We start from the raw sequence: 22,548 nt of genomic DNA, 5'->3' as shown, positions 1-22,548 counted from the left end.
TGTATCGCCCATTCTACTACTTCCTCAATATGACTATCTAAGAAAGCAAAATCTAAAACTGATATCTGGGAAAAATCCAAGCCGGAAAGATAAATATTGTGTTTGGTCTATATATCTATGTGGACAGGCTTCATACATGCCCCTCAGTTCTTAAATATATCCCTCAGCTTTAATTCTATCTCAGTAGATTATAAGCTTTTTCGAGCAGGGACTGTTTTCGTACTCTTTGTGACTCTGTGCAGCTCTGCGTGCGTCTGGTAGCACTATAGAAATAATGAATAGTAGTAGTAGTAGTAGTAAAGGAGATCAAAGAATTCCAACACAAAAGTGTACAATTATCACAATCAATTGCTGTCCATTACATAGTCCTCTGGGGTTGTATATAATCTGGAGAAAAAAAATAAGTCAATATGAAATTAATCTGTATATCGGTATGTGCTAGTTTTCCTTTGGATTCCCACAGAACAGCTATCCTACCAGCTATCTGATAGCTATCCTACATTGCACCAATTTGCCAAAAGAATGCTACTGTTATCAAATTTATATAACTTGTATTTATAGTGACTAACTGATATCAATGTATTTTAGTGAATAAACTCATTTTAAAGCTAGCTGGGCTTCCAACAAGCGAGTTTTAATGGATACCGAATAATGTCTCCCATATCTTTGTCTCAATATTATAACTTGTCTTTCCAGATGCAAAATCTTCCTATGTCTTGCCGCCTGCTAGAAAGAGGAATAAGCAAGGATCTCTCCTTGCAAAATACCTTAGCAGTTTCCCAAACAAAATCAGTGTTCCTTATGATAGGTATTCCATTTGGAGAGGAAATATTTATGAAAGGCGGTACCTTTAAACAAACAAGGAAGGTCCATTGAGATCATTTAGGGCTCTGATCATCTATATAATAAAACCGTAAGCGGCGCATGCGCAGTCTTATCAGCGTGCTTCCGTGATCCGTATGTCCGTGGCCGCCAAGACTGCAGCATGCCCCGCTCTTTCTACGGCCCCACGCGGCACTTCACTACATTTTCGCCAGAGCGGTTTGCCAAGATAGGGGAAGCTGAACAGCTCACTCCCGCCTCTGCTCGACTTCCTGTTCACAACCCCCCCCCCCCCCAAACAACCGCATAGGAAAAACTCACTCCCTGCTCTCCTGCCACGGCGTTTGCTTCCTCTACTCGGCACGGCGCTTTACCCGGCAGACATTGAATAAAAGGTTGCCTCCCCCTGCCGCTCTGAATACCTGACCGCCTAACTTTAAACCCGCGGCTGCAGCTGCTTTGAAGACCTGGCCTGGCCGCCTAACTTTAAAACCACGAGCTAAACAGGTATGTAGTTCTTCCTTTCACCTGAACTCGCCTGCTCCCAGTGGGCCAAGAGAGAGGGGGGAGTGGCTGCCGTGGTGATCTGGCCGACTCCCTGGTGACAGGAGCCGCGGCGGCACCTTTAAAGTGAAAAAATAACTGTGGCAAGGGAGCCGGCCAACTGGCAGTTCAAGTTGGAGCTTCAGTCTGGCCTGCTCCCTGCCGTATTGTATTTTTTAGTTGAAAGAAGCGGCGGTGGCTCCTCTCACGATCCCCGCCTGGGTCAGACTTCCGACGCAGGTGGGGATCATGAGAGGAGCCACCGCCGCGTCTTTCAAATAAAAAAATACAATATGGCAAGGCGGGCAGGGAGCAGGCCAGACCAAAGCTCCAACTTGAACTGCCAGTTGGCCGGCTCCCTTGCCACAGTTATTTTTTCACTTTAAAGGTGCCGCCGCGGCTCCTGTCACCAGGGAGTCGGCCAGATCACCACGGCAGCCACTCCCCCCTCTCTCTTGGCCCACTGGGAGCAGGCGAGTGAAGCCCGGTACTTCCGGGTAGCTAAGGGGCGGAGCGCGGCGCGTGCTCAGGGTCCGGGTGGAGAAGCCGGTGCTACAGCCGCTTGCACACATTAGCACTGGCTAACGCAACCCGGGTAAGGGAGGTCAAGTTTGGGAGGATCGCTCAGACTTGGGACTGGCGTTCACCTTCGCCCAGAGGTTTGTCGGCGGTGGGAGGGTCAGGAGCAGGCCAGATCGAGCAGAGCAACGGCACTAAAAGAAGGGGGAGGGGCCAAACGGAGCAGGCCAGATCGTGGTAAGAGAAGGGAAAGGGGGGTGGGGGAAAATGCTGCTACTGCTATACAGGGACTTGGAGGGGAAGGGAAATACCGCTGCTGCTTCTGCACAAGAAAGGGGGGGATAGGAGGGAAATGCTGTTGCTGCTGCATAGGTAAGTGGGATGGAAATGCTGCTGCACAGGAAAATGGGGGAAAATGACAGACAGACAGCGGGAGGGAGGGAGACAGAAAGAAAGAAAGACACAGGGGCAGGGAGAGGAACAGAAAGACAGACAGAGAAAGGGGGCCATGGAGAGAGAAAGAGAGTCAGCGGAAGGGAGACAGACAGACATGTATTCTAGCACCCGTTAATGTAACGGGCTTAATGACTAGTTATACATAAGAGAGAGGGAGACCCAGATATGGTCTGATATCTGTGTCGGTTCAATTTGAGCAGAATCTATTTCTGAGAGGAGCTCCTCATGGCAGTAAAAGAAAATCAATCCTAGATGAGGTAGAGTGGGAGTTCAACAAATGTATATAATCCTAATCAGCAAAATGTAACAGTCTCCACACATCCACCAAATCCAGGGATAAATATAACATGGGTGTCCCTCAAAGTCCAAGAAAGCTCCACGGGTTATGTACTTCATTAATATTGCCTCCAAGTACAATAGGAAGGCCCCCAAAATTGAGTAAATGCCTCAAGATGGTTTTATAAAAAGATTTTTGAAATACATTTGGGGTGTAAACATTATAGAGCAGAAATAGCCTCTTATCCAGTGGTATGGAAGCGATCACAAATCGTCCCATAGGATCACTTTTAGGGTGATCAGTTAAATAGTTTTCTTCATCAAAATAATGATACCAGTCTTTTTTTTTCCCAGAGCAGGTAACTCAATGTAATTGCCCACCCACCAGCAACATATCTTTACATTCTTCAGAGTGCTTAAATGTGTATCCTGGAGGAAAGCTACTGATACTTTAAGGTTATTTGAATCTTGGAGAATTTTTTGTCTCTTTATTGGCAAATAGATGCCCTTGACATTCTAGGCACTAAATTTAAGTGTTGGCAAAATTGCCAAACTAAAAGCTCAGCATGACAATTAAAATCCAAAATATAGAACTGACAAGAGCATCCCAGCCATCATCCACCCAATTCAGTCCCAGAGAAAGCAAATGCAACACACAGTAGGTAATCTCTCATACATTTCATCCCCCACCCCAAACTGACAATTTTGTTTTTTAGTGAGATTTAATTTTGCTTGTGGTTTGAGCTCAGCAAATGGATTTGTATGTGCATGTGATTGTATGTGTGGGTCTGCGCTTCTGTAGGCCCAGATTTTTGCAAATCACATTACTGTGGTTTTGGTATTTGTTTCTCTCCAGCCGTTTACATGGATTGTGCCTGGAGTGTTAATGGGTGGAGAGAAGAAGAAATCTGAAAAGGCGCGGTAAGAAAACCTACATTTTACTGCTTCTTCGTTGGTTTTTTTTTAAAGTTCTTTATTCATTTTTAAATCTTACATCAAGTGTACATACATTAAAACAATACAATTAAACACATCACTTGACAATCATTCTATTTTATCTTATAATAAATAAAAATTACTACCCTCCCCCCATCACCACCTCTATTTTTTCCCCCAAATATGAATATTAACATATAAAGCCCCCCTTCCTAACATTAAACGGTGTATATTTCAATAAAAAATGGTATTTATTCATTACAGTAAGAAGTTAATGGCTCCCAAATTTTATTAAAATTCTTATAATTCCCTTGCTGTATAGCTATTGTACTGCTTCTTCTGACACACATAAAGAGGGATCTTTGGGTCTCTAGTCTTTCCAGAACTGCTCTTAGAGGCTTCCATGAAGCTGTCATTATCTTCTATCATGACTATTCTGATAACATCATAGTACTCTGACAGTTTTCTTATCTGTGATTTGTTTAGTGGGATAAGTGTACTGCTTACTTGCTTTTGTTTTGCTGTGTCTGGAATACAGATTACGGAAAGGGATCAATATCCTTATTTCCACCCCTGGGCGTCTGGTTGATCACATCAGATCCACAAGGACTATTTGCTTTAACCGTGTGCAGTGGCTGTTAGTGGATGAGGCAGACAGGTGAGCTTTTTTGCCTTTTTTTGTCCTTTGCTTCTCTAATGCAGTACCCCTTCTCATCTATAATATGCTATCTGTATATAGGATGCTGGACCTGGGCTTTGAGAAGGACGTAACGGTGATCCTGAATACACTGAATAAGGAGCATGAGAGACGGCAGAACATTTTTCTCTCTGCTACGCTCACAGAGGGTAAGTGATGCTATAACCTAGAAAATACTGCTCAAGTTACATTGCCTCTACTTTACAGGCTCTTCATTGTAATGTGGAATTGTTTCTTTCGGAATAAAAGATTTTTAGAGCATATCTGCACCTGGCAGATTGAGCCGATTAATGAGGTATGAGAGTAACTTCAGATATGTTTCATAGCATCTGTTGACTATCAGATCACTTGACTTTAAAGACAGTGTCCAACTCTTTGAGAATTATAAATGTAGGTGCTTATTTGTAAATTAGAAGTTTGCCCAGATTAAAGGTAACAGAAAAAAATAAGATGATAGTTTAATAATAAAGGTAATTTAATATATTTTGGACTAAATTTTATAAATGGTGCCAAAAAAATCAGTGCCGAAAAAAAAGTAATGCTTAGCACTATTCTATAAATGGCTCTCATTAGGCATTGTTTAAAGAATAGTGTTCAATCAAATTTAAAGCATATCTTGTATTGAACTCTAATACAGTGTTTTTCAACCTTTTTACACCTGTGGACCGGCAGAAATAAAAGAATTATTTTGTGGACCAGAAAACTACTAGAACTAAAATTTAAAAACCCTGTTTCCGCCCCATCTCCACGAGCTCGGTCACCTCAGTAACTATAGAAAAATAGACAAATATAGTGCAAAATATAAACAGCAGATATAAATTCTCAAAACTGACACATTTTGATCGCTAAATTGAAAATAAAATCATTTTTCCTACCTTTGCTGTCTGGTGATCTCATGAGTCTCTGGTTGCGTTTCCTTCTGTCTTTGTATCCTTTCTTTCATTTCTTTATTTCTGCACTCAGGCCCAAGAATTGTCCCTTTCTATTCCCTCCCTCTTTCCTTCCTATGTCCTTAGTGCCCCCAGTGCCTCCTTCCCATGTCCTTAGCCCCCAGTGCCTCCTTCCCATGTCCTTAGTGTCCCCAGTGCCTCCTTCCCATGTCCTTAGTGCCCCTTCCTGTCTTTAGTGCCCCCAGTGCCACCTTCCCATGTCCTTAGTGCCCCTTCCTGTCTTTAGTGCCCCCAGTGCCTCATTCCCATGTCCTTAGTGCCCCCAGTGCCTCATTCCCATGTCTTTAGTGCCCCCAGTGCCTCCTTCCCATGTCCTTAGTGCCCCTTCCTATGTCTTTAGGGCCCCCAGTGCCTCCTTCCCATGTCCTTAGTGCCCCCAGTGCCTCCTTCCCGTGTCCTTAGTGCCCCTTCCTGCCTTTAGTGCCCCCAGTGCCTCCTTCCCATGTCCCTCTCACTTCCTTCCACACTTTGTCCCACCCTCGAAGCCAGCCTGCCTGCCTGTCTACCTCTCTCCCTCCCTCCCTGGCCAAAGCTAGCCTGCTTGCCTGCTGCTCTTACCGCCCTGCCGCTGCTGCTACAGCCGACAGGAAGCCTTCTTTCCGACGTCAATTCTGACATCGGAGAGGATGTTCTGGGCCAGCCAGGCAGCGATTGGCTGGTCCAGAACGTCCTCTCCGACGTCAGAAGTGACGTCGGAAAGAAGACTTCCTGTCGGCTTTAGCTGTAGCAGCAGGGCGGTAAGAGAAGGGGACCCGGGGAAAGGAAGGAGGGAGGGACAGGAAATGATCGCCTGTCCCGTTGTCCCTGAGCACAGCTTCAGGACGCTGTGTGTGAGGACAGGAGGTCTGAAAATGGACCTATGGTCATTTTAATCTTGCCGGCCCTGCGCGGACAGGCAGAAATTTCCTGTGGACCGGCGCCAGTCTGCAGACCGGCAGTTGAAGAACAGTGCTGTAATAGATTATTAATTTATATTGTGAAAAGTGTTAAGTGTCTAAATGTTTCCTGCAAGCACAAGCCGCTAGGAGAACAAGATCGGGACCATCATTTCACTTTTCTTCCCAGTCCCTGATGACATTTCTCACAATATTTTCAATCTGCTATCAATTATCTGCTTGGGCCCCGCGCCTTCGACCTTGCGGCTGAGCTTTTCCGGCCTATGTCCCGGCCGATCACCGGTTTTAAAAAGTGTAGCAAGTGCCAGTTTGGAGGTAATTCCCAAAAGGTTGCCTAAAGTTAAGCGCTGTACACAGATTCTGTAATAATAATCAGTTGTCATCAGTGCTCCCTCTAAGGATTGGCTGGGTGCGTGCAAATTTTTTTAATGTGGGCAACAAGTTCTAAAAACCAACAGTTTTCCAGATTTGCAAGTATTTTTGTGAGCAACCATGCAAAATCTGTGAACAGTGCTCCTTGAATGTGTGAACAATTGCTTATGTGCTTAGCTTAGAGCAGTGTCTCTCAAACTTCTTTAGCTCTGGCGCACTAAACAAGACAAATGTTTTTCACGGCACGCTAAATGGAGCAAATATTTTTTTGCAGCACATTATAATTGAAATTATAAAATTGCAAAACCAAAAAATTAAATTTGAGAGTTATTTATTTAAAGTTCTTTAAGCTATGTATGGGTAATTGTCACAATGGTGAAACTAAAGTAGATAGAATTGCTAATCAATGCGATGAATGTGCTTGTTTTTGAGTGCAAATTAACTCAAAACACAGCTTGATAGTCAATAAGCAAACACGCATTTCATCATCCACCCTCTGCAGTTCTCTTTTTTTTTTTTTCAATTTAATTTCGGTCAGAACTGAAAATACAGGTTCGCAAAGATAAGAAGATCCAAATGATAACAAAGCCTTGATTGCTTTGTTGCTCAAATTAGGATAACTGCTGCATAAAAAATAAAACAAAAATTACTTGCCTTTAGCTGATCCAAAATGGCGTTGTGGTGAAAGGATGCACAAGCAGGGCTCGGTGGTTTTCTTGATTTTTTGGACTGGCATACCTTACTCCCTATCTTTTCTGAGATGGGGAAGAGGAGAGGAAAGTTGTGAGAGCTTGCCCCGGTGACGCCAGGAATGAAACAGTCTACTCTTGATTGTTTCCGAGCTCCAGTGGGACCGGTGACCTCTTCCCCCTTCAGTCAGACCTGGAACTTTAGCTTCGGGTAGCAGTTTGAACAGGGCATCTCTGAGCCCCGTGAATTATCTGCTGCGTAGTAAGCTATTAATACTACAATAATAAATCAGTATTGAAAATCACTTATCTTTTTGTGCTGTTAATCATAGCAGATCTCAACCCAAACGGTCCGGCCCGGTAGGAAACTTATTTTTTCTTTTTTCATCGCAGTGATAAAGTGCTCCGTGAATTAAAAATCGTGTTGCTTACATTGGGACTCATGGCTAACTTTAGGCGCAAGCATTTACTTCAATTGAAACATGCTTAAATTTAGACATGAATCCTTCTTATTCTATAATCATGCGCATAAATGGCAGGACCAGTCCTGCTCTGTCAATGACCCTCCCATTGCCGTGCCTCCTTTTTTGGAGCCACAAATATGTCGGTTAATTCCAATTAGCACTGATAATTGCTTGTTAAGATCCCAATTATCGGCACTAATTGGATTGTTATCCGATGAAATTGTACATGCAAATTGGGCGCACACCCAAATTTGCGCACCCAACTCATAGTGCAATATATGGAATTTGGTATTATCCCAGGACAAGCAGGCAGGTATTCTCACTAGTGGGTGATGTCATCCGACAGAGCCCTGATACGGACGTCTCACAAGCATGTCTTGCTTGAAGAAACTCAGAAGTTTCGAGATGCCCGCACTGCGCATGCGCCAGTGTCTTCCCGCCCGATGGTCCGGGCGTGTCTCCTCAGTTCTTTTTCTTCCGCGGAGCTGAGAAGTTTACTTCAATTCTGCGCCAATTGAACCCGTTTTTTCGCCTTCTGCATCGCCGCGGTTTGAGTTCTTTTGCTCTTGCCGTGCGTTTGTTTCTTTCTTTGATTTCTTTTCCAGGGGAAACCTCACAGGAAGATAGCCCCTGTGAACAAGGGGGAGGGGGGCAGAATGCTGCAAGTCTGGATTTACTTCCAGAACAACTTTTATAAGCTGCTTCCAAAACCTTGGGTCAGGAAACGGTGAGTAATTTTATAAAAATGCGAGAGACGTTAAGACCGGCCATCATGACACTTCAGTCACTTTGGGACGCCATTAATAGCATGCGTTCTCCTCTACTGAAAAAAGTTAGACAAGCACAGGTCTCCAGTCAATATGGACAAGAAATGGACTCTAAAAATAGAGTCTAGACTGTGGAGACTTTTGAATCTTCAGCAATCAAAGGTAGAAATTATATTGCAAAACATTTAAAAGTATCTGGAAAACAAATCTAGATGACATAATCTGAGACTTATGAATTTTTCTAAATCTCCACTTGTCTCAGCTATGGATATGTTTAAGAAATACTTGATGGAAGTTCTAGGGATGCCTTCGGAGGTTCTCCCTCCTATTACATGAGCCCAATACCTTCAGGGCATGAGAAGATCTATTGATTCCGAGGGTATAGGTGGGAGAGAAGAGGCCTTGGACTAACTACTTTTTTGAACTACACTACTGGTCTCCTTTGCTTTTGAACTAGTCTGCAATTCTGTTTTGAAACTTAAGGCATTTGGACTCTGTTTCTAGGGTCTAAAATAAGAGTATTTCCTGAATTATCTAGGGATACACAGATGAGACGGAAAGCCTTTCTGGCTTAACTTTACAGCTGCAAGTTGAACAGGAGTCAGTGTTGGATTCTGTGACAGCCATCTGGAATGTGGCCTTTAAAACAACCTGTGATAAAATTGCTCTGATTAATTCACAGAATCTTGTTTAGCTGCAAAAGATGCTTTGAAATCAAGATATTTCATGGGTATAAGAATGAGTTGAGGGCAATAAGAAATTTTGCTATTCCAGACAAATGGTGATAACTAATAAGTGCCCTCATCAGCTTATCGCTATTGCAAGTCATCTTTCTAGGATGAATTTTTTCCCGCCACTTTGCTGACTTTGGCCCTGATTGTAAGTAGGTTGTTCAGTTTGTCTAGCGCAGGAGGCAGTGCATGCAAATCCATCTCATACATGTGGATATCTTGAAAACCTGACCTGCCTGTGGCTCTCGAGGACCAAAATTGCCTACTCCTGTTTTAACAGAAGTATTCTCTTTACTATCAGAAATTGGGAATTCAACAGTTGTGACTTGTAGCAGTTTCCATCAGGGGTTCAGATACTACACTGGACATTAAGTTAGCCCAAGATCAGGTAGCAGTTACATATGTAGAATGAATTAGTTTCACAGAGGTTTCAATTAGAAATAAACCAGATTCTGGTAGTGAAGTTGGATAAGTAAAGTCATGCTTGCATCCATCCTGGGTGTGACAGAGGACAATAATTACATGATTGATATATTTTGTCAACTTTTCACTCATCCCTGTTTTTATCTGCAGGTTTTGCGATCTAAGTTTATTTTGTCTATTCTGGGGATTTTGTCTATTCTGGGGTAGAAGACTATTCCAGTCCTATGCTGCATACCAGTGATAAACAAGTTTTCAACTTGGCCTTTCTGACTAAGTTGTTAGTCTCTGTTCAGCTACAGGGTTGTAAGAAGGAACATTTACTAAATCCAGGCAATCTGGTTTTAAAATAAGTTTCACGGCGCCTATAGTGAATGATTCCTTTGCTGGATAATCTTCATCTTTTTTGATATGGGAGCATCAGGCTTTCTAGTCCAATTAGATTTTGTTTCATCTTTTTAATTTGGTAGATCATGAGGTGCTTCTGTCTAGACTGGGAAATATAAAGACAGTAGGTGTAGTTGTGAAATAGTTTTCTTTTTATAGGGAGAAGATTATCGAGAAGAAAGTTAAAATTTTGGGGTTCAGAAAGCTAGAATGCCATGTGTGATGTGCTCCAGAGTTCCGTACTTTCCGCCATTCTTTTTAACATGTTCTTACAATTTTTGGCTTCTTATTTTAGGGATGGAAGTCTCATGCATTACATCTGTGCTGATATTTTAGAATGAGTTATATACGTTGTTTTGTTTTTGATTGTTGATATATATGTATTTGCAGTATATTGGAATTATAATTACTTTGTTTATCTTTTTTGTTCTGCTTCTGATGCACATTAAACTTGGGTTTAATTCGTGAAGGCAGGATATAAATTCCTGTATTGACTGTAATGTTAAGAGTCTTGTCTCTGGTATTGTCGTACTTTGCCTATATTGTAAGCCTTATGGGCAGGGACTTGCTACTCTTTGTATATACAGTGGAACCTTGGTTTACGAGCATAATTTGTTTCAGAAGCATGCTCGTAAACCAATTTACTTGTATATCAAAGCGAGTTTCCCCATAGGATGCAAGGAAAACTCGCTTGATTCGTTCCAACTCCTCCCCCCCTTCCCATGGCTACCATTGCTGCTCTACCTTACCCCCCCCCCCCCCCGAGGCCACCGGCGCTGTTCCCCTCCTCCCCCCCGGCCATGATCTGGCATCACCCATCCACCCAACCACATTCGCTTACTCCTATCTGGCACCAGCACCAACGCACAGGACATGCCTGTGCCCAAAGATCTTCCCTCTTCCTTGTGCTAAGTCTTGATCATCTGCGCAGAGAGCGAGAACTAGAAGACCTTGAGCATGCACAGATGCTCAAGGCCCAGCACAAGGAAGAGGGAAGATCTTCGGGCACCGGCATGTCCTGTGTGTTGGTGCTGGTGCCAGATGGGGGTAAGCGAATGTGTTTGGGTGGGTGGGTGAGTGGGGGATGCCAGATCGTGGTGGGGGGGCGACGCGAGCGGGGGGAGATGCCAGATCGCGGGGGGGATGCTGGACCGCAGGGGGGGGGGGCGCTCGTAAATCGAGTCAAGCTCGGTTTCCGTGGCGCAGATTTTGTGAATGTTTTTCTCGTCTTGCAAAACACTCGCAAACCACGGCACTCGTAAACCGAGGTTTGACTGTAATGACTTTTAGAGCACAATGTTCAAAAGGATTTCTGTGTAAACTACCTACAGAAAAACTCCTTTTGAAAATTACACAACAAGTAAAATGGGTGGCTAGGGGTGGGACCCAGAAATATAGACAGGATTTTCTTCTCAAAATTCCCATGCCTGCTTCCTTCTGTTTTTCCCTGCATACTCCTACTACTTCTACTACTACTACTATTAATTATTTCTATAGCGCTACCAGACACATGCAGCGCTGCACAGAGTCACAAAGAATAAGAACTTCTACATCTACAAAGTATGTGGGTTGGGGAGGAAGCCGTCCATGGAAATAATGGTCTTTCCTTTTTAAAATCCATTTGCAGACATGCAGGGACCAAGGGCTCCTTTTACAAAGGTGCGCTAGTAGTTTTAGCGCACACTGGATTAGTGTGCGCTAGCCGAAAAATTACCGCCTGCTTAAAAGAGGCGGTAGTGCGCGCGCTATTCTGCGCATTAAGGCCCTAACACACCTTTGTAAAAGGAGCCCCAAGTGTCCCTTGGGCCCACAAACTCTGCCAGCGGACTAAAAATACCTCCTAGTGTTTTTGTGTATTATCATTTGTGTTGTATATTTTGTCTATCTCTTTTTTTTCTCTCTTATTCTATATATTCATCACTCTGTGTATTTCTGCCACTCTAAATAACTTAATGCACTTTTTGATACAAAACAGTTTGTTGTTTTTTTTCTTTTACCTGATGAAGGTGTGACAAGGTTAGCTGATATCAGCTTGCAAGATCCCATGAACATTACTGTGACAGAAGAAGCTGGTGGTGAGACACCTGAGGATAAAAGGCCAGGAGTGGTCTGTGGGTGTCCTTCAACCTTGCAAGCAAGTGTAGATAAGGAACATTTTGCAGTCCCAGAGACTCTAACACAGCACATTGTGGTGGTTCCCAGCAAGCTTAGGCTTGTCACATTGGCAGCCTTTATTCTCGGAAAGTTCCAGGTGAGATATGCACCAGATTTCTTATCCTGTGGAATGTGTGCTCTTGCGTAACCAATGGCTTCTGCTATCATCATTTTCTTTCTTCCCATAGTCTGAGAAATCCCCCAAGCTGATTGTATTTTTCTCCACCTGTGAACTGGTAGAGTTTCACCATACCCTCTTTACCAATGTGCTAACGGCAAGTCAGCAGAGAGCCGGATCGCAGCCACTCATTGCCACACGGCTAGAGTTCCTTAGACTACATGGGAACATGGAGCAAGAGGTAAGCACTGGATAAACATAGCATAGTCTAGAATGCAGTGGATGGATATTACAACATGATTGGTTAGTGCAGTGAGGCCTGGATTCTTTTAAACAGCGCCGTATTCGGCAGCCGCCAATCATGTGTCAAATATGCGACGGCGCTGTTTATAGAATCGCACCTTTGGGAGAGGTAGGCGCTGGAAATGTAGGCCAGGGTTTTCCGGGCTTACATTTCCGGTGCCTATCTTTTATATGAATCGCACCTACGAAGATGCTTTATGATGCCCAATGCCACTTCCAGCATTAACCAATGCCTACATTAACATTAGGCGCGATTCTGACTTTGTTTTGTTTTTTTTAGGCACCAGTAAGCACCTTGAAATTTTAAACAGCATTTTGCACTTAACTTAGGTGCCAGTAAGGCACTGTTTATAGAATATGGGCCAGAGTGTTTATTTAATTTTTTTATTTATTTATGCTTTTACTTTTTTATTTATTTATGCTTTTACGGGCCAGAGTGTTTATGATAAACAGGTAAACGCTCTTATGTGAAATTGGATATTAAAAATTTGTAAAACTGATAAGAACATAAGAATAGCTTTAAATGGTCCATTAAGCCCAGTAGCCCGTTCTCACGGTGGCCTATCCAGGTCATTAGTCCCTTTCCAAAACCGAAAGAGTAGCAACATTCCATGCTACCGATCCAGGGCAAACAGTGACTTCCCCCATGTCTTTCTCAATAACAGACTATGGGCTTTTCCTCCAGGAAATTGTCCAAACCTTTCTTAAAACCAGGTACGCTATCCGCTCTTACCACAACATCTGGTAATGTGTTCCAGAGCTTAACTATTCTCTGAATATATGTATTTCTTGTAGTTCTGCTTCACTTTCTGATTACAGCACTTCAGATTCACATAGGGACAGCTTAAAAATTGCCCAGTAGAGCGTATATTTCAAATTTAGAATCGCGATCCAGCACCAGTTTGCCGTGTGCAACTCAGTGACTGAGTAGCAGCCCTGTTCCTTTTCTCATCCTCATTCCAGCTCCCACATCACAGAAAACAGTTACAGATCATTTATAACATAAGCAGGTGCACGTGATTCCTTCAGTCCCACTCCTCCAGGCCTTCCCCCCTCCCCCCAATACATACTATATAAATCTTCTTCCATACCTCAAATTGTTTCCAGTTTCAAGCAAATCTTCTCATTCTGTATTTAATTTGTATTGCACTTATTGAAAATATTGAAAATGAATAAAGAATTTTTTTTAAAAACTTCCCATTCTCAAATATTTCAAAGCTGTAAGTTTATACACAACATACCACTCCAATTTTTGAATGATTAATATCCAGTCAGGTCTGTCTGTCTGCTTCCAAACTGCCATGAGCACTAGTCTAGCAGCAGTAAAGAACAGTTTACAAAAAAACCACTTCCCCCGCCTCCAAGTCAGGCTCATAATGGTGCAAAAATACCAGTTCAAGTTGGGTCTCTGTGTTGTGTCCCAAAATTTGGGATAACTTACTGAAAGCTTCAAACTAAAATCCCTGAATCACTATACAGTCCTACCACATATGCAAATAGGTGCCCTCTCCAACATTTTCCCATTCCCCCACCTCCCAATCTGGCCATGAGTGTTGGGGTGTAGTACCATCTCAGCAAGAAAACATTATTTATCAAAAGTGTGGCCATACCCAGGGATTTAATGTGTCTCCAGGTGGTTTCCCACTCAACTAAATGTAAAGGGCCTCCCCACATCTACCTCCCAAGCCTTCATGTAGTGCAAGTTCTCCAATATTTTTGCCCCTGATTGTGCACTCCCTTCTCTATTATTAACCAAACTGGGGCATGGTCTGATCATGATATTTGCTCAATCCCTGTCTTTGGGACTCTATGCACCAGATCCTGTCCCACAAACAAATAATTCTGTAATAAGAACAGTGCACTGAAGAATAATGCGTATAGTCCCAAGCTCTAAGCTCTAGGGCAGGGGTGCCCACACTTTTTTGGCTTGCGAGCTACTTTTAAAATGACCAAGTCAAAATGATCTACCAACAATAAAATTTTTAAAAAGCACAAAGCACACTGTACGCAGAGAAAATGTTAATTATAATTTGTATTCGGGTTTTTTTTTCAGAGGTCAGGGCAGATAACTTTAAAATATGCAATGTCACCTCAGTAACAACTAAACAAAATTAGACAAATATCCCCCCCCCCCCCTTTTACTAAACCGTAATAGTGATTTTTAGCGCAGGGAGCTGCGCTGAATGCCCCTTGCAATTCCCGATGCTAAAAACTACTATCGTGGTTTAGTAAAAGGGGGCCATAGTGCAAAATATAAACAGCAGATATAAATTCTCAAAATGGACACATTTTGATCACTCAATTGAAAATAAAATCATTTTTCCTACCTTTTTGCCTGGTGATTTTATGAGTCTCTATTTATACTTCCTTCTGTAAATCCAATATTTCTTTCTTTCTGCCCCCCTCCCCTTTTCTTTCTGTCTCTCTTTCTCTTTCTCCCTGCTCCCCTCTTTATTTCTGTTTGTCTTTCTCACTCCCCCTGCCTTTCTTTCTTTCTCCTCCTGCCCCCCTCCCCCAAGCCATCGCACCGATTTCTCCACTTCCCTGATTCTTTTTCTCTCTCCCTGCCTCCCCCCCCAAGTCACCACACCGATTTCTTCCTTCATCACCAAGACAGGCCAGGCGCGTACACACGCCGGCCCACAAGACTTCACATCCGACGTCAATTCAGACGTCGGAGAGGAAGTTCCTGACCAGCCAGGCAGCGATTGGCTGGCCCAGAACGTTCTCTGCAACGTCAGAATTGACGTCAGAGGTGAAGTCTTGTGGGTCCGGCGCTTGTACGCGCCTGGCCTGGCTCAGGGAGGAAGGAAGAAGATTGCAAAGGCAACACGATCGACTCGACCATTTGGGCACCCTTGGTATAAATGTTTACTGGGACTCTGTCAGAACTCTGAATATCCATGCTATTAGTTTTGTTGAAGACTTTAATGCTGATAACCCAGCAATGCACACATATAATGTATGTTTGAAGAGCTGGGTACATGACAAAATACCACATTCTTTATTGTCCCTCCAGACCAGCAGAGAACGGATGGGTTTACACTCCTCTGCCAGGTGGAGGCTGAGAACACATTGACTTTTGGCAGTAATACAAGTGGGCTGTGCAGTCCCATCTGCAATCGGTCTGTTCTCAGTTTCCAGCAGGTGGAAGTGGTAAGCCTGTGCAGTCTTTTCTCTGGTTAGTTAGGGCCTGTTGGATTTCAGTGGCCTTTTTGTCCCTGCTTTTGTTGGTTGAACAGCTTGGAGGATCCTTATGGGGGTCCATCCAACCTTGTGGGGTGCCACACTTGAGTGACTGAGTCTCTCCCCACATTTCCCCCCACCTCCCCAAATTTTAATTAGAAATGCCTCAGCCTTGCCACAGTTCAGGCAGACTACAGCTTTGAGAGCCTGTGAGGTCTGCTTCTTTGTTAATTAAAGTTTTTTACTTACAAAAAAAAATCCTGAGACAGTGCCGGTCTGAGAGGAAGCGTTTAATTGAGCTTAATTGGTTTTTATTGCTAACAGGCACTTACTTTTTCCTCCCTAGCGGTTTACAAAGAGCATTTTAAAAGAGACTAAAAAAGTGCTCATTGTGTTCCCGACGAACGGTGGATGCAGTCAGCGTGTGTAGGAAGTGCTCCAACCACTGCAAGGAGGAATCTTCATCGGCTTCGTGTGCCGGCAAGCAGGGTTCCTCTTCACACGTGCACCGCTTGTCGGCTTTAGACAGTGGGAAAGCTTGGGCTTCTACTTCCACCTACACAGGGATTTCTCCAGCCACTGACTGTCAGGGAAATAAGGTTTCCCTTACCTCCAATAGTGCTGGGGATTCCCTTACCACTACAGATGCTGCTGCCTGCAGTTCTGCTTTAGCAGGTGGGTCCATTCAGGCCTCTTTGCCGCTACAGACTTCGGGGGAGATTTTTTGGCAGGCTTTTCGTCAATTTTGGCAGGAAGCTCTGCCATTTTGCTTGTGGCCTCAGGTGACCTCCCTCCTGTTTTAGAAAGACAGGAACAGGTCTTTAGTGCTTCTTCTCCTTGTCAAGCAACTTGAAAGCGGGTGTTTTGTCAGACGCTGCAAAGGTTGCTGGACCTCAACACAGTAGTCCCAGTGCCTCCTCAGGAGATTTGCACCAATAGGTACTCCATTTACTTTGTGGTGCCCAAGAAAGAGGGGTCTTTTCGACCCATTTTGGTTCTGAAAGGTGTCAACAGGACACTCCAGGTTCCGTCTTTTCGCATGGAGACCCTGAAGTCCATGATTCTCGCTGTTCAGCCTGGGGAGTTTCTGACTTCTCTTGATTTGACTGAGGCCTACCCACATGTTCCGATTCAGGCCTCTCATCAGCGCTTCCTTCACTTTGCAATTTTGGGAAAGCTCTATCAGTTTTGTGCGATTCCTTTTGGTGTAGCCACAGCTCCATGGACTTTCACCATGATTATGGTGGTGGTGGCAGTAGCCTTGTTCAAGGAGGATATTCTGGTTCATCCCTATCTGGACGACAGGTTGATTTCAGTGAAGTCTTTTCAGGAGAGCTCCCAGGTCACGGCTCAGGTAGTGAAGTTTCTGCAGTCGCTAGGCTGGGTTGTCAACCTTTCCAAAAACTGGTTGACTCCGTCTCAACCAGAGTGCTGAAATTGCAGTTTCAGATTCGCTCCCTGATGGATTGTCATTGCCCAGGGCATAGGATTTTCTACAGGTCTTGGGTTTGATGACGGCCTCCCTAGAAGTAGTCAGGTGGACTCGGGCTCACATGCGCCCCCTTCAGTGTGCTCTTCTATAGTGGTGGTCTCCACAAATGCACAATCTGGACTCTCCAGTCCCTTTTTGGGGGTTGGTTCATCACAGCCTGCACTGGTGACTTCAGTCTTCCAAACTGGTTCAGGGAATGAGTCTGGATCAGCCTCAGTGAACAGTGCTTCTCATGGACGCCAGTCTCCTCAGTTGGGGAGCCCAATGTCTCAGTCACTTGGCTCAGGGCAGCTAGTCGCCAGTGGAGGCTTACCTGTCGATCAATATTTTGGAGACCATAGCCATTCGTTTGGCATTAGTTGCTTTCCAGTCGTTGCTGGAGGGCAAGTCGGTTCGGGTTCTCTCAAACAATGCAACAGGTGGTGGCTTACGTCAGTTGTCAGGGGGGAACCAAGAGTCGTCTGGTATTGCAGGAGGCAGCTTTTCTCATGGTATGGACAGAGGCTCACCTTCTGGACATCTCGGCTTCCCATATAGCGGGAGTGGACAATGTCCAGGCGGACTTCCTCAGTCGTCATATGCTGGATCCCATCGAGTGGTGTCTGGGCTAGAAGCCTTTGAGTTGATTGTTTAGTTGTGGTATCAGCTAGTCATGGACCTCATGGCTACGAGTGTTAATGCCAGAGTGCCAAGGTTCTTCATTCAGTGCAGGGATTACCAAGCCGAGGGAATGGATGCTTTTGTTCAGGCTTGGACGATGGATGGCCTGCTGTAGATCTTTCCTCCACGGTCTCTTCATATTGCTTGGCACGCTGGCTGTGTGATCCTGGTGGCTCCGGACTGGCTCAGGCACTGATGGTATGCAGATCTGGTTCATCTTCTCTTGGCAGATCCTCTTCCTCTGCCTCTCTCATCCGACCTTCTGACTCAGGGTCCCATTCCCTTTTGTTTTACAGCTTGGCTCTTGAAAGGGAACACCTAAGTAAGAAAGGATATTCAGATAAGGTGATCTCCACCCTCTTGTGTTCTCTGAGACTTTCCACCTCTCCAGTTTATGTGTGCATTTGGCATCTTTTTGAAGAGTGGTGTTCCGCTTCTGACGTAGTTTGCCTCACATCTTGAAATTTTTGCAGGATGGCCTGGAGCAGGGCCTTACCTAGTCCTCCCTAAGGGTTCAGGTTGCGGCCTTGGGTTTGGTTTTTTTTTTCACGGTCTGTTGCATGGTCGGCATTTGACCTCTTCTCCAGATGTAATTTGTTTCTTGAGAGCAGCGAAATTGCTCCAGCCTCCAGTTCGTCCTTCGGTAACGGCCTGGGATCTCAGTCTGGTTCTTTCCGTGCTTGTTCATCCTCCCTTTGAATATCTCAACTCCTGCACATTGAAAGACCTTTTTCTTAAGGCTGTGTTCCTGGTGGCCATTACTTCCGCGAGATGCATTTCCGAACTGCAGGCCTTTTCATGTAGACCTCCCTTCCTGAAGTTCACTAGGGAGTAGATCATGCTGCAGCCGGTTCCTACCTTTCTTCTAAAGGTTGTTTCTCCTTTTCATGTCAGCCAGTCCATTGCCCTTCCGGTCTTGGGTAGTTGGGAGGGCTCTTTGGAGCAGAGACAGTTGCACAAATTGGATGTCCTTAGGGTCCTTCACGCTTAATGTTCAGTGGACCCAAGGGTTCTGTCGGTCAGACTGTCTTTTTGTCCTCCTCACAGGTACTTGTAAGGGGGATGGTGCTTCTAAAGCTACAGTTGCGTGCTGGATCAAGGAGGCTATTGCTTCGGCGTACCTTCCGGATTTTCTCAAAGCTAATTCCACTCGGGTTTAGGCAGCTTCTTGGGCTGAGTCTTCTCTTGTGCTTCCAGTGGATATCTGTAAAGCTGCAGTTTGGTCTTCTCTCCATTCTTTTGTTCGACACTACCATGTGTGTTTTTCGGGGTCCCACCCATGATGTGTACTGCTTAGGTACATCCCGCCCATTTTGTGCAGGTCTGAAGGAACGATAAAGAAGGAGAAATTAGGTTCTTACCTGCTAATTTTTGTTTTAGTCCCTCCAGACCAGCAAAGATCCCGCCCTGTCATTTTTTTCAGTGTTTTTTGCAAAGAGTACATTTGTTTCTGCGGTATCTTGTTGTCTTGGTTTTTTGAGGAATATAGTAAGAGCAGTGGCGTTTGGTTTGTCTGACTTAGCTTACTTAGCTGTGGGGACACCTTGAAGGATCTTGTTCTAGTCAGTATCCAACATTGTCTCCCTGTCCAATCCGAACAACTACTTTGTCTTCTCCATAATGAGGGTGGAGTTGGTGTGTTTATAGTTCATGGTTCTTTAGTTCTTAGTTAGTTCCTGCTTGGCTATTCGTCAGACTGATTGTAGATGGGACTGCACAGCCCAATAAGTGTCTATATAAACTGCTGAGACCTATGTTAAAGATTTGGCGGTATATCAGATTTAAATAAACATAAATATACTGCCAAAAGTCAATGTGTTCTCAGTCTCCACCTGCTGGTAGAGGAGCGTAAGTAAACCCATCTGTTCTGTGCCAGTCTGGAGGGACTAAAACGAAGAAAATTAGCAGATAAGAACCTAATTTCTCCTTAGTGATTTAAGAGTCCTATTTTTCATAGTAACATAGTAGATGACGGCAGATAAAGACCCGAATGGTCCATCCAGTCTGCCCAACCTGATTCAATTTAAATTTTATTTATTTATTTATTTTTCTTAGCTATTTCTGGGCGAGAATCCAAAGCTTTACCCGGTACTGTGCTTGGGTTCCAACTGCCGAAATCTCTGTTAAGACTTACTCCAGCCCATCTACACCCTCCCAGCCATTGAAGTCCTCCCCTGCCCATCCTCCTCCAAACGGCCATGCACAGACACAGACCGTACAAGTCTGCCCAGTAACTGGCCTAGTTCAATCTTTAATATTATTTTCTGATTCTAAATCTTCATTGTTAACTGGACAGAGGGATGATGCTTAACTGAGATAGCTCTCCCTCCAGCCAATATCAAAAGGTAGTGTGTCCCTTCAAGTCTCACCCTGACCAGCTGCTAAAGGTAACGGAATAGACTGAGTAGCTAGTAGTGCTGCCCGATTCATGATTCGAATCGATTCACCGATTGGAATCAGGTGAATCAATTTGAATCGATTCCGTTTTTAAAAAAATCGGCCTCACAATCCAATGGCTGATCCTTCCCCCGTGGCTTCCTAAAGCAGGAGCTGCAGCGCTGACTCTTGCTGGCCATCCACTGCAGCTCCTGTTTGAGGGGGGAGGGTCGGTCAGAAAAGCCTCCCCCCAGCTTGCCCGTTCTTGCCTCCCTCAGCTTCCCCGCTCTTACCTCCTTTATGCTAATAGGGCAGCTTGCAGGCTCGCTGGTATTATAACGATCCCTGCAGCTGCCCGTGGTCCTCAGCGGCACGTTCTTTCTGCTACGTCCTGCCCCTGCTCTGATGTTTTGTGATTACAATATGTCAGATTTGAAATGTGTATCCTTCCAGAGCTGGAAGGACCGAATACGTGAGCTAGGATTTAATAAAGAGAGGAAAAGTATTTTTTGTTTGTTTATTTTGTTTACACCACAGGACCAGTGTGGGTAGGAGAGGGTGAAGAGGCTATAAAATAAACCCACCAGGATGTTTGGAAAAAACCACCCAATTGGGCAGGAAAATTGAATCGAAAAATCGATTCAATAGGCTGAATCGAATTGAATTTTTTTTTTCCTGAATCGGGCAGCACTAGTAGCTAGTACCATGGGAGGGACTTGCCTTTTATTAGCAGTCTGTAATTTAGTTCTTGATGTCTTCGAATTAAGAGCATTAATGGAGCTAACTCATGGGTTCCATATGGTGCAGCAGGGCATGCCCAAGACCATTAGCAACCAGATTCAAATGTCATTGTCTTGTGATAAAGGGAGGGGGGAAAACTGCCACACGCCAGAGATGCCCAGTCCTGTGCTAAAGGAGAACAAAACAGCTGAGTAACTTAATCCTTTTAATCTCTTGCTTGAAGCCGCTTAGAGAAGGGGGACATGGATGCTGGCTGATATAAAAGCAAAAATAAGTGGAAAGGAGCCAGAGAACTGACCAGAACTGTCAGTTACTCTCCTTAAAACAAAAAGACTAGGGATGGATTGGCTATTGCATCCTTTCATGATTCACTGGTCTACATAGTACATAAACAGTTTATCAGAGGAATTTGCACATACATAGGGATTCTCAGCCGTTCAGACTTTTGGAAATGGGCATGCTGCCACTTTCAGAGTAGATGGTTTTACTGATCATGAGCTTAAATTATGTTTTACTATTAATATATTCAGTGGTTAGGAGGTAATTATATCACCTCAGTGCTGCAAGTCAGAGAGTCGCTAGAATCCAGGCACCCTTAGCTTTCCTGAGCATAGATCCTCCCTCCCTAGGGTTCAGCATAAAATATTATTTATTGGAGACAGAAGTGGATAATTTCTAAGAGTTCCTTCATTTCAGGAAGTTTCTCCCCTATGCTAACCCCCCCCCCCAAAAAATAAAAAAGTTCTATGCTCCTTTGGCTTTTCATCTCGGTTAAAAATATCATGAGCTTCGGTTTTTATATGTTGTTTCTGTCCATCCCCTGCTTACTTAATCCATTGTTTGCATAGCCTGCAACTGGGAGCCACAAGCTAGGGCTCCTTTCAGTAACCTGCACTTGGTCACTAGGGGTCACTCTGTAAAGACTTGAGTTTCTTTGTTTCCCTGTCTCTATGAGTTGTGAATACTGCCTCAGCAATATCTCTGGCTTTGACTGGCACAGACATTGAGCCAAGGTCCTCCTAAGTGCAAATACAGCCTTCTGCTCTATCCATTGGGTTGAGACACAGAGATGCCAAGGTTCAAATCCTGCTCCAACCATTGACGCTGCCTGTGAACTTGGGAAAGTCACTTCACCCTCCATTGGCTCAGATACAGACTTAGATTCTGTTACGTCCCTTCCGAATTCCATACGTTAAGTGTTCAATCTCAACCCGCAATCCGGAAGTTGCAGAAATCCACAAACTTTTCTGAGCACATGCTCCACCCCCCTTAGCCTGAGAGCTAGCAAACATATCCAGTTACAATTTCTGCAAGCAATCCATGCAGAAGTCTTTGCAGTTGCTCTGCTTCTTTTTCTTATTTTTTTTTCCGCTTAAAAGTTCGTTTTCTCAGGGCTTCAGTGTCTTGAGACCCCTTCCAGGTGGTCCCCTGTCAGAGGATAGGATGCAGTCCTGGTGCCGGACTGCTGCTTCACAGAGAAACTCTGGTGGATCTGTGGAGCCAGCCTGCTATGTGACACCATTTCTAGACTCGGGGTCCTTTCCCCTGGGAGTCTGCTTGCCAGTGACCTTGTCCACCTGGGTTTCAAGGCAC

At 44.4% G+C, this 22,548-nt stretch overlaps 1 protein-coding gene across 6 annotated transcripts in view; it reads left to right on the top strand.

Moving 5' to 3' along the window:
- Positions 1-22,548, top strand: part of DDX31 (DEAD-box helicase 31) — a 122,201-nt gene that overhangs the window by 20,949 nt on the left and 78,704 nt on the right. For all 6 annotated transcript variants that reach the window (XM_033960638.1, XM_033960635.1, XM_033960636.1 and 3 more), the window contains exons 10-14: positions 3,473-3,537; positions 4,091-4,210; positions 4,292-4,398; positions 11,932-12,176; positions 12,268-12,438. In XM_033960638.1, coding sequence (XP_033816529.1) covers positions 3,473-3,537; positions 4,091-4,210; positions 4,292-4,398; positions 11,932-12,176; positions 12,268-12,438 — 708 coding nt within the window. The remainder of the gene's footprint in view (positions 1-3,472; positions 3,538-4,090; positions 4,211-4,291; positions 4,399-11,931; positions 12,177-12,267; positions 12,439-22,548) is intronic.

Source organism: Geotrypetes seraphini, chromosome 10 (genome assembly GCF_902459505.1).
Source record: "Geotrypetes seraphini chromosome 10, aGeoSer1.1, whole genome shotgun sequence".
Taxonomy (NCBI): domain Eukaryota; kingdom Metazoa; phylum Chordata; class Amphibia; order Gymnophiona; family Dermophiidae; genus Geotrypetes; species Geotrypetes seraphini.
This window is presented reverse-complemented; position numbering and strand designations above follow the sequence as displayed.